Genomic DNA, 15,660 nt, shown 5'->3' on the forward strand with positions numbered 1-15,660 from the left:
CAACAATTTACTGCTCTGATGATGTTTTTGATTAGTGGATTTAGATTGAGGTTTCTGTGAAGCAGAATGGCAAGATATTTGGTGGTGTCGGACTTTTCGATGTCGACATTCCAGAGTGTGTTGACCAAATGGCCGTGTCGTCAGCATACTGTTGTAGGTGAGTGGAGTCATCTTCAGAGGTAGGTATGTCGGCACAATAGATGTTGAAGACAGTCGAAGAGAGGATTGCGCCCTGAGGGACACAAGCATCGATGTTCACTGCTATCCTATCTTGACTGCAACAGTTCTTTTTTCAGGTAGCTCTGTATTAAATCTATTAGATATTGGGGGAAGTTGTCTCTCTTACTCTTCAACAGTAGGCCGTTGTGCCGAAGCGTGTCGAATGCTCGGTGAATATCGAGGAATAGCGCTCGGGAGTACTGTCTTGAGTTGATGTTATTGACTAGCTAGAGAGTTTCAAATGTTTTTATTTGGTTGAATAGAGTCGGAGAGAGGATTGCGTATGTGTATTCATCTTTAAAATCTGTTCCTAAAATATGTATGTACTTTCTATAATGTGTCAATTTTTCTAAAATGTGTAACTAACTTCCTATAATGTGTATATATTCTTTTGTTATTACTAAACTTGTAACCAATAAACAGCATGCTGAAAGAGCTTAAACAGTGTGACTACTCATTTATAATCATAAATGTAACATGTATCATATACTTAAATAAACATTTGTACTATTTTAGAGTCCTAGGAAGAGTCCTAAGAAGAGTCCTAGTAATAGTTCTAATCTATACTACTCTTGAACAGCAACCGAAAGCTAGATTAAGAATCTCCATGACCTAAGTGTTAAATCAGTGATTCCCAAAGTGGTCTATATCGACCCCCAGGGGTCTATGATAACCTGCAAGGGGTCTACGTGTCAGCGAAAAAAAAAATTGGGGGTCCATGAAATGAAAATGGGGGTCCACGATAGTGGACATACACATACACTGATAGTACCTATTTACTTACATTATACTATCTTATAATACATTATTTATAAAAGTACCTATGAAGTAAAAAAAATATTATATATGTTTATAAAATTGTGTAAGTTGTAGAATGTAGGCATTCGCTTTGTGGTCGCAATATATTTTGAACTTATAAAAACCTTGTAAAAACCTTACAAAATTGACGCCAAATGTTGATAATTTAAATTATTAAAGCATCAGGTTTATCCTTCTCACTAAAAACATTTACTTATTGCTTAGTTTATTTTTTGTTTATTTTATGTTACGTATATTATATATAACAGATACAAAATTTTATTTTGAGTAGTTTCATTTAAATTCAATTAATAAATATATAAAACTTAACATGTGTTTTTACTTTAAGTTTTTAACACTAAACTTCAGTTAGAAGTTAGAATTTAGATTTACAAAAAAAATCAATATCAGGTAAGTAAGGGGTCTACCCAAAACCGAAAAACATGGCAAGGGGTCTACGACACAAAAAAGTTTGGGACCCTCTGTGTTAAATAAATACTAATAAGTACACTGACTTTAATCTAGACTCTTCCACAAATTATTCCACAGTGTCCACAGCTGAACGTGAACAAAAATGTTACGTTTGCATTCTAAATAGAATTCTAGAATAGAATTCATAATACGGCTCTAACTAATTGTTATTTTCTAAGAGTTGTATGTAACCATTGTGCAATGCAATTTAATATAGCCAAATAGAGCTTAAGTCACCTCCATCTATTTTTATACTCTGCTGGTGCACATTATATTTTTAATTAATAACTTAATTGTCAACAACCATTTGTTTTGCATGACTTTGTTTTGCAATAGACGTTATTATTATAACCAATTAATTTGAATTGTCTAACATGTAATAGCTTTTCTATTTATAAGTAATAATTTATAAAACATTTTCTGCCTGCAAATAGTAATTATTGGCACTTACTTTTGCATCGATTATTTATTTGGTCCGTGTTTTTAATTTAGAAAGTTTTTATTAATAATGAACATTGTATGTAAGAGATCTGATATCATTTAAAAAAAAATAGATATCAAAAACATTTTTTTCTGTAAAGTTAGGAGTGAATGAAATTTAAAACTGCCGCAATTTTTATGATCCCGGTAAAAATGTAATCTGCGCACGCAGAGGGCGTGGTGGTTCACGATACTGCTGACATCCATGTTGTCACGAAGATAAAGTAGCGAGCGTCTAAAAAGCCCTGGCAAAACGGACAAGTAAGGTAACTAATTTATCGAAAACAGCCGTATTTACCAACAATCTAAAATTCAACAGTGGCATCAACAACAATGAAAACATACAGCCGGAAAAAACCCGGCGATCAGGATGAGGTTATCATAGATCTGAACGAGCTGTGCAGACTGTGCATGGCCAAGGAAGATGCTCTTGTCCCAATATTCAACGATCAAGATCCCATCCCGCTTTCGCTACGTATAATGGCTTGCGTCGCACTAGAGGTAAACACTTAACACTTTTAACCTCAAACGCTCAACGAAAAGCTACCCCCTTTCACACAAAACTAATAAAGAAAACTTATATGTTAATGCAGTCATTCCTTAGGTCTTCGAAGGTGATGGACTTCCCAATAAGATCTGTCATCCATGCAAATACCAATTGGAAAAGTCTTACACATTCAGGAAAAAGTGTGAGAATTCTGACCTGAAGTTGAGACATCATCTGAAGGATATTCAGGAGAAGCTTGGAAATGATATTGTTATTTTACCGGACATGAAACATGAAATTTTAACAATTGATAATGAGATTGACACTGTTGATTTTGATGGGGACTTAAATACTGAAGAGGATTTGGTTGGCGTCACTCAAGTAACTTATATACAACCGGATCCAGAACCTGAAGATCCTGAGAGCATTACGTTGCCTGTGGATGGTACTAAGGAGGATTGTACATTGACTGCACTGCAAAAGGAAACGACAATTGAAGATGTGGAAAATATTTATATGATAACTGAAGAACAGAAAATGGAACATATTGAAGATCAGCAGCAACAAGAGGATGGAATTATAGATGATCAAGATTTAGATGTTATAGCGGAAGCTGTTAAAAGCACATTAGCAACACATCCCAATTTGAATCTAACTGGAGAATTGCAGATGAAAGTTGATCAACAACCAGGGAAACCTACGCAGGTACTGTTAAGTCAACATTTTTTATTGTGTATATAATAGCAACTATTTGTTTTATGGTGAATGTCTGTGACATTACTAAAAAAAAATTATCCCCTATTTATTAAATATTATGATTTGTTTTTACCACTATCATTGAATTGAGACTATTTTTAACATAAGTTATATCAACCCTTGTATCATAAGACGCTCTTAATTATAATTATTTATTGAAGAAACACCATTTTCTTACATTACAACAAGACACTGCTATTTGAGAATTTCGTGTTTACTATTGTTGTAAACAATTGTTATACAGCAGAATATAGTTTTCATTTATTTTGTTACTAACTTTTGTTTATTTAATTAACAGTGTTCTTCAAGAGTTGACTATATTACTGTAACAAACATATTTATTAATTGAGATGATGATTTAAACGTCTTAAAAAGGAAACTGTGCTTTACTGTGAGTGTTAGGAAATCAGAACAAACATTGGACAAAACAAAGTGTTCATATGTAAAACTTATATAATACCTAATTTGAAAGTCATGTGCAAATCACTTATAAAAATTGTACAAGAAACATTATCAATGATTAGTTTATATAAAAGTTTTACATAATGTTATACAATATGTATAAATAATTGCTAAATATCATTTACATTTATCCAATGCTACAAAGATAGGTAAATATTCATTTTCTTTTCATATTATTGGCAATGAAACTTTGGGTTATTAACTGATTTTTTTTTAGAAATATTCCAGTTTTAATAGAATTATTTTAATATTTATCATTTCTGAAACGTTTTATAAAACTAGAATTTATACGATTTTCTTTTGAAAGGTTATAATTGTTTTTCTAATTGATTTCATTTTTTTAGGTTCAAGTAACAACTGAAGACGGATCTGTGATCATAATGGAACTATTAACAGATGAAAGTGAACAAGTGCAGGCCATGAACATGAATGCGCAAGAGTTGAACGAGGAAGGCGAGTTGAAAGTGTTCAAATGTCCCGACTGTCCGAAATCCTTCTCGCGTCGGATACAGTTAAGAAGACACGCCTCGGTCCACATGCAACAGAGAGGCTTCAGCTGCGGCATTTGCGAGAAATGGTTTCCAACCAGATCTGCTCTCATCCGTCACGAAAGGATACACACAGGAGAACGTCCATTCCAGTGCGAAATCTGCGAGAAGAGCTTCGCGCAAAAGGAGATCCTCTACAGACATCTCAATACACACACCGGCCTGAAACCTTACACCTGTCCTCACTGCAGCAAAGGATTCTCGCAGAAGGAACCGCTGCGCGTTCACATGAAAACGCATTTAAATTCGTGCGACAATGATGTGCAACTCCATTACTGCACGCTGTGTCCGAAAGTCTTCTGCCACGCTTCGGGTTTGAGTAGACATTTACTTACGCACACCGGGAAAATGTTCAAATGTCGAGACTGCGACAAGAACTTTACCGATAAATCCTCGTTGCGTCGACACCACAGGCAAACGAATCATCAGGAGTAATTTTAGTTAGTTTTAATTTATCGCTAAGTGAAACGATTTTATTATTGATCTTCTTAAATTAAATTTATAGCATTATCTAGACTTTTGTGAAGCCGAGCTGCATTATATTTTAATTTTAATATTATTTTTACACTCTTATGCAAAAAAATAAGAGTTTATTTATGGAAATTAAAATATATTTTTATTTTCTTGATTATAGTTTCTATTAGTTAAAAACGGGGAGGTTTGAAAAACAATATTTTTGTAAATAACATGAAAAAAAAGATGAAGAGTATTATAAAATATAGTATATATATTGCTTATTGTTTTGGTGCAACGTAATATTCATGTATTTCATTTTACCCACATACACAAATTGTTTGTCACAAATTATCGAATATTTAATTTTTGTGTGAAATAATTATAGATTTACATCATAAAATCGTAAATGTTCCTTCTCATTTCTTTTTTTTTTTCAATTAAATAATATCTACTGTTGTTTATTCCCAAATAAAGTGTCTCATACTTGTAACAACAGTAAGATTAATTGCTAATTATTTAACGATCATGGATTTATGAAATTATAATGTTCAACAGTTCGAAAGAAATAATTAGTCAATTTAACGGATCGTTAGTTAACAGAAAATCATTTGAAATCGTGTTGTATCTTCTAACAACAGTAAAAATAATTGCTAATACATGATTATAACTGATCACGTTTATATAACATAATCAAATCTAAAGAAATAATTTAACTGATCATTAATTAACAATAGATATGCAAGTAACATCGTCTAATAGTTTACATTTACATAGCACCAAAAATTAAAGATGCGACCAAACAAATATATTTTCAAATCCAACAATTGTGAATCAAAATCTTAATTCCTTCAGATTGTGTAAAAATGTGGTCGATAAGCACCTTGGGGTGAATGAATTAGGGTAATCTATTTTTAAACCCGATCATCAATCGATTTAAAAAACTTAATGTTTGTAATTCAAAGAAGTATTTAGAAAATATGTTTCTAAGCTAATTATAGCTCAATAATTTATTTTGATACTGGCTCATGAAAGTCACTTTAAACCTCCGCCCTGTTAAGCAATATTTGAAGATGTGATAATTATAATAGTAGGTTTCTTCAATTTATTACTATGCTCTAATAAATTTAATACTTATTGTGATCGACTTATACATACTGATTGTAAATATGTAGAACTTATACATATTATTTCATTAAAGAAATGCATATTTTAATATAAACAAAATAGTCGAGATATAAAATTATATGAAATTTGCAATCATTCAAATTTATACATTATGTTTAAATAATAAACAAAATACGCTCATATACAAATTATCAATAATATATAACAGGGCAAGAGCCATAGTTAACTGGAAATAACTAATAATAACTTGGTATAAAACTCGCAGGCGGTTTAGCTACTTCTGTTATGTAAATAATAAAAAATGAACAATACAAAAAAAAGTAGAACCAATCATTGTAGGGTTTGTAGATATTCGAAAATCGTAATACTCCACTACTTGGCGAATCATTATAATTTATTTTGTAAGTTTAATTAATGAAAATTAATTAAAAGTATTTAATGTTTGTTTTGTCTAAAACCTGCAACAATTTACATCAAGAAACTTATGATTATATACATTGCAAAAAAAATATTCATAATAATTGTACAAAAAATATTTATAAAATCCGATCATAATAAAGTTTGTTAATTGTTCAAGAAATGAGTTACCTTTTTTTATATTTTATTAGTTTCATGACATTTTTATAGCAAAACTCGAAAACAATGTTTTTTGGAAATATCAGATTCATTTTTTAACGATTTTGAGAAGAGTGAAATTATTGTTACAATTCAAGATCTACAACTGTCGATGCGAAGAATTGAAAAGATGAATGAAAATGTAAAAAAGCAGTTATATAATGATATTAATAGATGTTCTTGTTTTTCCTTTCAATGTAATAAATCGACAGATATAAGTGATACAACACAATTATCTGTGTTCATTCGTATAGTTTTTAATGATTTTGGCCATTCCTGTTATATATCATAATCTAATTTGTGTATTTTTTTTGTTTCCTTGTTAAAAAAAATCACCTATTTTTTTTATATCCTCTATTTTATTATCTGCGAAATTCCTCCATTCATTGTTTATTTTGCATTTAAACCGACAATGTAGTACTATATCCTCGTATCTGCATTCACAAACATGTGTCCGCTTGCCCAAATCTTTTTCTATATTACCCAAATTTCCCGTGGCTAATAATTAGTTGAACTGCTTGTTCTGACAGTTAAACTCGTTCCATCATCTATTTAAAAAATGATGAAGTGATTTCTTTTGTCCATAATCATATCTATGATTTATATAATTTTTAATAACTCCGCCAGAAAATGTCTTATCAATTTCAGTTTCTTCACCGTCCGCTCTTTCAATTCCTTCATGAGCTTGTCCATCCAAAAGAGTGAAAGACGAATTCTATTCTTCAATAATTTAGCTAGTTCCCATGTAACTCCGTTGGTTCTTTCATACATTTTATTGCTTTTTACACCAGCCAGCTTGAATACATGTTTAATCAGATTTTTTTTTCCTAAAAAATACAAAGTTTTGTCATTTTTACATTTATTTTTCTCGTTAAGCGAGGTGCTCGTAAAGCGAGGTTCCACTGTATTACAATTTGCTAGCTTTATTTTTTCATTTAATTTTATCTATAAATTGTGTTTGGTTGACATTTGATAGTAAAAATTTAAAGTAAGTGTTTTTCCTTATTTTGCATGTTCACAAATAAATATCAATTGTTCTGGTTTATTCCGTTTAAAAGTTTCATTTTTCGTAAACATATACTCGACGGACGATGATAAAGCAAAGGATGAAGTCATCGTTCAGAATTGTTTCTTTATACTAATAAAAAAAATATGTAAATCCCACTTATTTATTACTCATGAACATTTATTATACAATCTGTACTTTACAAATGTATCATATATATTTTTAGTATATACATTGAAAATCATAAACCACATAAAATCAAGTTCAAGTATAGTACGGTTTCGATAAGTCCGAAATTTTAATTGAGCGACATAATAATAAATTCTAAAAAAATGTACACATTTTTTTTGTTAATAAATTAATAATGTTTTTCCTTTTAGTTTATATTTCTATGTATTTCCTAGATTAGTCCGGTTTCAAACAGTCTGAGGTATTGACAAAACGATTACCCGGACAATGCGAGGTATTACTGTATTTAAATCAAGTACATATTTTTCTCTATTAGTTTATTGATAACAAATATGAGTGCGTGATATCATAGTTATTTCTTACTCCAACTACAAAAACAAATATATCGTTGATACAATTTGTAACTGATTTTTTTTGAATAGTCATAGTTTTATTTAATCGATAACAATATTAAACTATTATAAATATTTTGAAAAAATAGTATTTTTTTTCTTATTACTGTTGAGCATATACAATAATTCTCCGACTAACCTCAATTGTACATTCTAAATAATAAATGGAGAAATTTACATCTTTTATTTGCAACATTTTTTTTATTGGATAAAAGAACTGCTTCTTTCTTGAAATAGCCTTGATTTACCACATAGTTTTAGATAAAACAATAGACCGAATGTTCATAATTCGATCTTATCTCCAAAAAAAGTTGTATAACATAACCAAAGACAACCTAACCTAACATCTGTAGATAATTTGAATACACACAACGCTAGGAATATTTAGTAAATTAATTAACTTTCCAAAATAAATTGGTTGGATGGAATAGAAGACAATTTTTTATATGTTATTGTTTTCTACCATATCGTTTAGATCAGCGTTTCTCAATTCCAATATTGTGTCGCATATTGTTTTTGATGGCTGCTAAATGATATCTGTCACCTTGTGTCAAAGCCAGGAACTGGTGAAATTATCTTAACAATTAGGGCGCAGTACAATTACAAACAAATATGTTGGATAGCGTGGCGAAAAGGTTTAGCATCGCTGGATTAGAGTATATATTTTTAACAAGTTAACAGCTACTCACAACACACTGGAATTATTTTATGCATATTTTGTGAATAAATTAGTATTTGAACTATACTGATACTAATGCATGATACAACTTTATCTGTTAATGGACTTTCTGGCAATAAATATAAATTTACTATTGTTGATCAGGTCTATATACAGTACAGTGGAACCTCGCTTAACGAGTTTAATCCGTTCCAAAATTTCCGAATTTTTACTCTTATAGTGAAACATATTAAAAAATACAAAAGTTTTTAAAATGATGTAGCAGGCGCGAGAAGCGAGTAATTTTTCTTACAATTCGTTTTGCTTGTTATGCGAGCTGCTCGTCAAGCGAGGTTCCACTGTATTTAATTTATCAGTACTATACTGCAATTTTAAAAGGTCGGAGTGCGCCTCTGTTAAACATATGGTTATTCTATTCTTACATTCGTGTTAATAGAGTTGCCGATGATTTTATTCCTGTTGTTTTTTAAAACATTATTAGCAAGGAAATTAATAACTGATACAAATTAAGATATATCCTAACTAAAATATAGTTTTATGTTAGTTATAGATTGCTATTCATTCAAATTCAGTACAAATTGGGGACATATTATCCGTTGAAACAGCGCCACCTGCAACGCGAATTCAAATATCCTGTTGCCCGTGACCCGAAAGACCAACAAAAAAAACCCATGTAGATCTGCCCGGACAAAGCGATGCTTCTAAATCGCGTTTAATATGCATCACAATCCCTCAAGAGTTTCTTCGACCTCCGGGTTGTTCTAGATCCTGATAGGAATTCCTGTCAGACTGGTGGTCGCGCTTGGTACTACCTGTGTTTGGTGACTTGGGCGAGAGTTCCATCAAGTCACACGGCACTCTCACTCAGTAGTTCATATAATTTGTGTATATGCGGTGTTTTCGCCGTGGCAGGGTGTGTTAAACCCATAAATTCGAACTCGTGTGTGTGCTACTTAATGTGCTGATATAAAAGACCGCAGGAAGACTATCAGAATAAAGGTACTGCTAGGAATCGGATCAGTTTTTTTTTCCTTCTACATGTATATAATTTTTTTTTGATGCGTTGGCCGGCCGGGAGAGATGCCGTTTTTTTTTGTTCGTTGCTTCGTACATTCTCTCGTTCTCATACATGTCTCCTCCAGTTAGAAGTAACTTTAAAAGCGCCATTTTAAAAATCCGCGATCCACCGGCTCGCGTTTGCATCAAGGGTGCATTTGTCAGTGCACGTCTGGGCTGTCTTCCGTGTGGTTCTCAAACCTCCCCCCCAAAAGACGCGAGGGTTGTCTGGGATTTATACGAGAAGTCTGGTTAAGAACGAAGTGACAACGTCACTGACGGCGGCAACTTCCAATCGGACCTATACTTAATGCGATTTGCTCGGACACGGTACTTCGAGTCCATTGTCGAACGTGTCTTTCTAATTTAATTAGGACACTGAGTGCATATCATTACTACAACCGATTTGTACTAATTGATGCCAACCGCGAAGCGAAAAAAAAACGGTTTTGCTTCACAATCCTGTAATATATATATATACATTTTTTCATACTTGTTTCCCTCGTTCTTATTTCACCTCTTCAGACCCATCACCATTTGCGTAAGCAATTTGGTTAGTTGAATTCCATTATGACCCTCAAATACCTAAGGTAGAAAACAGGTTCTCTTTTAGACCTTTTGAAACCTCCCCTTTTTACACACACACATCTTCGTATGATGACTTTCTCTTTGATATGTAACGACGAGTAAAGATATTCGAATTTCGCAGAGTCCAATACGATTTTCGGAAAATACGTGCATGTTCGTTTCTTTTTTTATTCCTTCTCTCTGTTTTGCAACTTATTAACTCACCTTGTATAACGTGACTAACTGATGATAATTTTTATGGCAAACCAATGACGTGTTTACTTTTTCTACCTAGTCTTAAAACGGATTCACTGGAAACCGATTCTAATTTTTTTCTTCTTACTTGCAGGTGATCAATTTTCGACATCGCCATGGCTCCAAAATCTGTAAGTATACTTTTCATTCATTCAAACTACGAATTGCTTCATTAACTATTTCCTACAAAGAAAATATATATATAAAAAAAAAGAAAACACTACACAGGCAATCATATTTTTTTTTTGTTACTTTGAACAATTATTTGATTTGCACCGGATGCCCTGACGCAGCAATACACTATGAACTATTGTTTCTAAGCTATGTAACCCATTTAATCAATTTGCTACACACCGTAGAATTTTCGATGGATAGCCTCGAAATGTAGATTTTTTTATTAATTGCATGACTTCTAACTATGCAATAAATTATTAGTTCGTGCATCGATAGAGAACGCTTTTATGCCGCGGAAAATACGAAAAGGTAGGAATAATGACCACCTGTTACGTAATGATTCGTACGCGTCGGGCTGCGAGTATAAGAGAGACAGAGACGTCCTCCGTGCCTACGAGTTTTCCCCATTCCATGTGGTTTTGTGAGAAGCATATGCTGCGAACATTTCCAGCCAGCTGCTGACCATTTTGTGGATTCAGTCGTCCTGGGACTCCAAGTTTATTCGAATCGTATAGAGGAGAGACACTATTTCCACAACCTCGTGCCACGGAATGCAACATTACCTACTAACTACTAATTATATCGCTTTTCGATAAAGATCTTAGATAACTTGTGAATCGCGTCCGTCTCTGTGGGAAAATAATGGTCGCAGGAGGAAAAACGGTAAATTTGCATATGAATTCAACATTGAAACATCGTCGCACACTGCAGAATACTCGGAAAAATGCAATCGGGTATTGCCGTGTACATAACAGAAAAAAAAACCTGACCAGAGTGGGACTTTGCTCGCATCACAATCGAATATCAGCATAAATTTAATACAAAACGTATATTCAAGTATTTTTTTTTAAGTTTTTCTATATGCCAAATTATGTTTAGTGAGCGGTATCAAAACCGGTTAGAAAAGTACCCCAATACACTAGCTAGGAATAGTCAAACCCCTCATAGACTAAAAAAACCATTTTATTTAGTAAAAAAACTTACATAATACACATTTACACAATAACTGGAAAATCTTTATCATATAAACAAATATAAAAAATAAAACATAGGAAACTTTACATCACAAAATCTCATTAAACTTGAAAATTTATTTAGTTTTTCAGATGATCTTATTTCTTGCAATTATTTGAGACAATTCACTCTGTACATCAGATTGTTCAAAGTACGATTTTTATTACTTATTTCTTCAAAATATTTTAATAGTTGTTGTTTTTAATTTACAAATTTCATTAGATGGTATAAAAATGCGATAATTTTATTTCAAAATATTCGGTTTGTTTTAGTTCTTCAAATTATCATAAATGTTGATTGTTGATTTTTTTTAATAATCATTTGCAAAATTAAGTAAATGTAAACACTATAAAATATACAAACTATAATTTACAAATATAGTAATTTTTTGTTGTAAGTTTTATCTACTCATTTTAAATGTTTACTATAGTAGTTGATAATCAGTAAGATATGAGATAATCATTTAAACCTATGATAATTGATCTAATACAGATAACTATTGAATTTTATGGTTGATGATCATTTAAGGAGAAAAACTCATAAGAAAAATAAATGGGTTAAAGATTTTTTCTTTTATTTATGTGAATTTGAGAGTACATAAATAATTTTAATTAATTTGATAGAACATAATTACGTAGAGGAAAGCTTCATTTGAAAGAAATAAATGTATGTTACATTGAAATTATGTAAATTTTGTTATTAAATTATTATTAAATATAAGTTAAATATTTGTTTAAATTTTCCTTGTTTTCTCTAATTGCATGATTTGTACTTTGATTTTCAAGGTCAAAAGTCAAAGTCAATTTGTATCTTTAATAATATTTTAACGTTATTTTTTAGTACTACAATAATACTTGACAACTAACGGATATGTAAAAAAAAAGAATGACAATTAGCTTGAAATAGATGAAGAAAGATGAAATAAATGCATTTCATGTTCTAAGTATCAACGATAATTATATTAATTGGTTCTATTTGGACATGTGGTCCAATTACGTAAATTAATTTATGGTCTTAGTTGTATAACTAAACGATTTCAGTAATCTACGAACTACCAGCGTGTTCTATCTAAAAAAAATAGAGGCGACAATATTAAAAAGTCTGTAGCTGCTGATTCGAATTAATGGAAATATGTTTGGCTTCATTGGTTGGACTGTTCGAGAGGACAAATAGAACACATTTTTTAATTGGAACCGTTACTCACTGAATATTCATATTCTATAAGACTAGAGTTTGCACTGATTGATTTAATTAAACAGTATTTCAAGTGTACGAATCACACTGCAAGTGCATGAACAAATCAAAGTGCATATGAAAAAATGCTGTGCATTTAGTGACGTTTGTTTATTTAAATAGAACCCAGACTTAAAACTTTATTTTTTTTGTTAATGCTACTTCTGTTTCATACATAAAATAAACACATTTCAGTAAATCAGTTTATATACTTTCATTGAGCAAAAATAACTACAATCTATTAATAGTACAAAATATATTTTCATTTTTTTTAAGTACTCTGAAAAACATTTTGTTTTTCATTTTAGTGACTGTTAAATTTGAAAATTTATTTTTAGAATTATTTATTAGTAGTTTACAGTGATCGACTGAATAAAATTTATAATGGAGCAATATCTCGCATAGTCCGGGTAACTGGACTAATCGAAGAAGGGGAAATAAACGACGATTGAACAAAAAATAACTTTGTGTTTATTTTTTTTAGAAACAAACAATTTCTTGTTTTTATTCATTAAAGTTGTAAATATGCAATTATTCGAATTTCATAGATATTTTTTCCTAGAAATGCTCTTCGTAGTAATAACTTCATAATTTTCTCGCGTTTCATATAGAAAAAAAGAAATTATTGTTTTTGAAATTAGAAACTAAATTTAAGATAAGTTTTCTAATTAATTAGGCATCTCGATTTATTAGAAATTTTACAGCATCAAAAAAATATTCGTATTTCTTTAGAAACTCGTTGATTTCTGTAATATACATAATATATACGTTGGAATGATTTTTTGTAACATGAATAGAAATTGATTTAATAGTTTTATCAAAAATATATTTTTTACTATACAATAATAGCAATTATTATGTATAGCATTTTATATTTATAAATATATCGTTACATAACAATGAACATGATTTTGTTATTTTTTTTATATATACAACAACAGAGACTTGAGAAACATTTCCTAAGAATAATGAATTATATTTAATGCATACATCATGTTGTTAAACTATGGGAAAAAATCCAAACAGTATAAAACAAATGTGCGCTCCTCAATCGTAATCACAGTGGAAAGTGATTCAATTGTACATAAAAAGCACGGTTTACTCAATCAATTATTGTGGAACAAAGCTAATTTAGTGTTGTATGTGTATTAACATAGATATTTTAATTATTTACAGAAAAAAAAATAAGTAAATAATTTTATATCTAATTGTTAATATACATTTTTCGATGCATTGATGTAAGATGACAGATATCATTTCGTGACTCATAAGTTTACATGACATATATTTATGAAAAAGAAGTGTATACAGTAAAACCTTTTTTGTGCACATAATTTTTTTTCGAAACAAATAACTTTATAAAATACATTATAGAAACTTTTTTATGCGGTGAATAGGGACCGCATAAAAAAAAATCACTTAGAAAATACGTCAAAGATTTACGAAATACATGAGAAGGTGCATCCAAACAAAATAAATAATTAAATTACACATGGAAACATTTTCAAAATGCACATACATAATTCACTGTTATTCCAAAACGCGCATCTTTTTGTGATGAATTCGTTAAAATATTTTTTCGTAGATGAATTTTATGAATTATAATTAATATGTTACAATTGTTAAATTATGATTATTGCATTATAAGTGGGTGGAAAATATGTGAAAATTATATATGTTAATCTTTGGAACCAACAGAAATAACAAACAAAACCGTCGTTTCCTGTAAATTCAAGTTGGCTGAATGTGATAATTGATAAGAAAAGTGACTAAATAAAAAAAACCTTAGTTAAAAAAATATAATTTTAGTATTTCCTTAAAGCTTTCCATAAATTTACAACGAGTTATTTTCTGAATATTTAATTTTAAATTAGTATAAACAAATATTAGACATATTAAAAAAAAAATATATATAATTTCTTAAGACTTAATTAGTTATTGATTCATGTGTTTTTTTTATTGTACACTTTTATGTCTATAATAATTTGTGTTATTATATAATTGTTGTAATAAATATTATACAAACAATTCTGTGATATGTATCAAGCGCACCAATTTTTTTTTTGCTTCTACCAATTGTGTTACGTTTAAGTCACGTTAACTATACGTAGTAGGATTGGGTTTCTTGATGATTCACGATACCGCCCATAGATACGTCTCAAGCCACTTAAAAATCAATATATAACCATAAACTGTTAATAATAGGATGAATTCTCTTGCATTAATAAGAAAAGCCGCTATTATTCATGAGTGTTCTCTGAATTAAAAGTAATTATGTCTAGAGCGTTGTTCTATATGTATAAGTCTCATTGATAAACTTTTATTTATAACATTATCAATGAGTTTGTCGGTGTCTATGATTTAAATTTGTTTTATTCAAAATAATTTCACATTAAAAAAATGTTACTATCTGAAGTAGCCATGTTACAGCAATGAATGGAATGGATTCAAATTGTGTTTAATCGACGCGCCGTACTTTTGTTACCGCGCTTTGAACAGTTATGTAAGAGAAATTATATTCGTCATTGATTCGCTTATTAACTTCAATGCTATCGTCTATGCAACGTACTTGAAACAAACGCGATGCATGTCTTGCTGCACTCTATGTAAACAATAATTCATCCTCGATTATTATCATTGTTTTTTTACAATCGTAATAAAAGTTAAATTATTATTTT

General features: G+C 30.4%; 2 protein-coding genes across 6 annotated transcripts in view; both read left to right on the forward strand.

Moving 5' to 3' along the window:
• The first annotated feature begins 2,151 nt into the window (after positions 1-2,151).
• LOC108564807 (zinc finger protein 184-like) lies at positions 2,152-5,030 on the forward strand. 2 transcript variants are annotated; one of them, XM_017923948.1, is made up of 4 exons: positions 2,152-2,229; positions 2,288-2,469; positions 2,573-3,160; positions 4,018-5,030. In XM_017923948.1, coding segments are annotated over exons 1-4 (1,410 nt in total). In that variant the 5' UTR covers positions 2,152-2,228; the 3' UTR covers positions 4,657-5,030. The 2 variants fall into 2 exon arrangements, with proteins under 2 accessions (XP_017779437.1, XP_017779438.1); XM_017923949.1 differs by having other exon boundaries at positions 2,173-2,234.
• A 4,474-nt stretch (positions 5,031-9,504) lies between these two features.
• The window catches only part of LOC108564809 (moesin/ezrin/radixin homolog 1), a 20,201-nt gene continuing 14,045 nt past the window's right edge, over positions 9,505-15,660 (forward strand). Inside the window, exons 1-2 of one of the 4 annotated variants that reach the window (XM_017923953.1) lie at positions 9,505-9,682; positions 10,656-10,692. In XM_017923953.1, the coding sequence (XP_017779442.1) occupies positions 10,678-10,692 (15 nt within the window). In that variant the 5' untranslated portion in view covers positions 9,505-9,682; positions 10,656-10,677. Of the gene's footprint in view, positions 9,683-10,655; positions 10,693-11,230; positions 11,399-15,660 lie in introns of those variants that run through there. The other 3 variants (XM_017923955.1, XM_017923951.1, XM_017923954.1) reach the window with 3 other exon arrangements.

Source organism: Nicrophorus vespilloides, unplaced genomic scaffold (assembly GCF_001412225.1).
Source record: "Nicrophorus vespilloides isolate i.1.1-1 unplaced genomic scaffold, Nicve_v1.0, whole genome shotgun sequence".
NCBI lineage: Eukaryota > Metazoa > Arthropoda > Insecta > Coleoptera > Silphidae > Nicrophorus > Nicrophorus vespilloides.

Bases quoted from the DNA above. Each gene is read 5' to 3' on its own strand.
- LOC108564807 (XM_017923948.1), top strand. The intron at 2,470-2,572 runs GTAAACACTTAA...GTCATTCCTTAG, and splicing joins TGGCTTGCGTCGCACTAGAG to GTCTTCGAAGGTGATGGACT. The intron at 3,161-4,017 runs GTACTGTTAAGT...TCATTTTTTTAG, and splicing joins AACCAGGGAAACCTACGCAG to GTTCAAGTAACAACTGAAGA.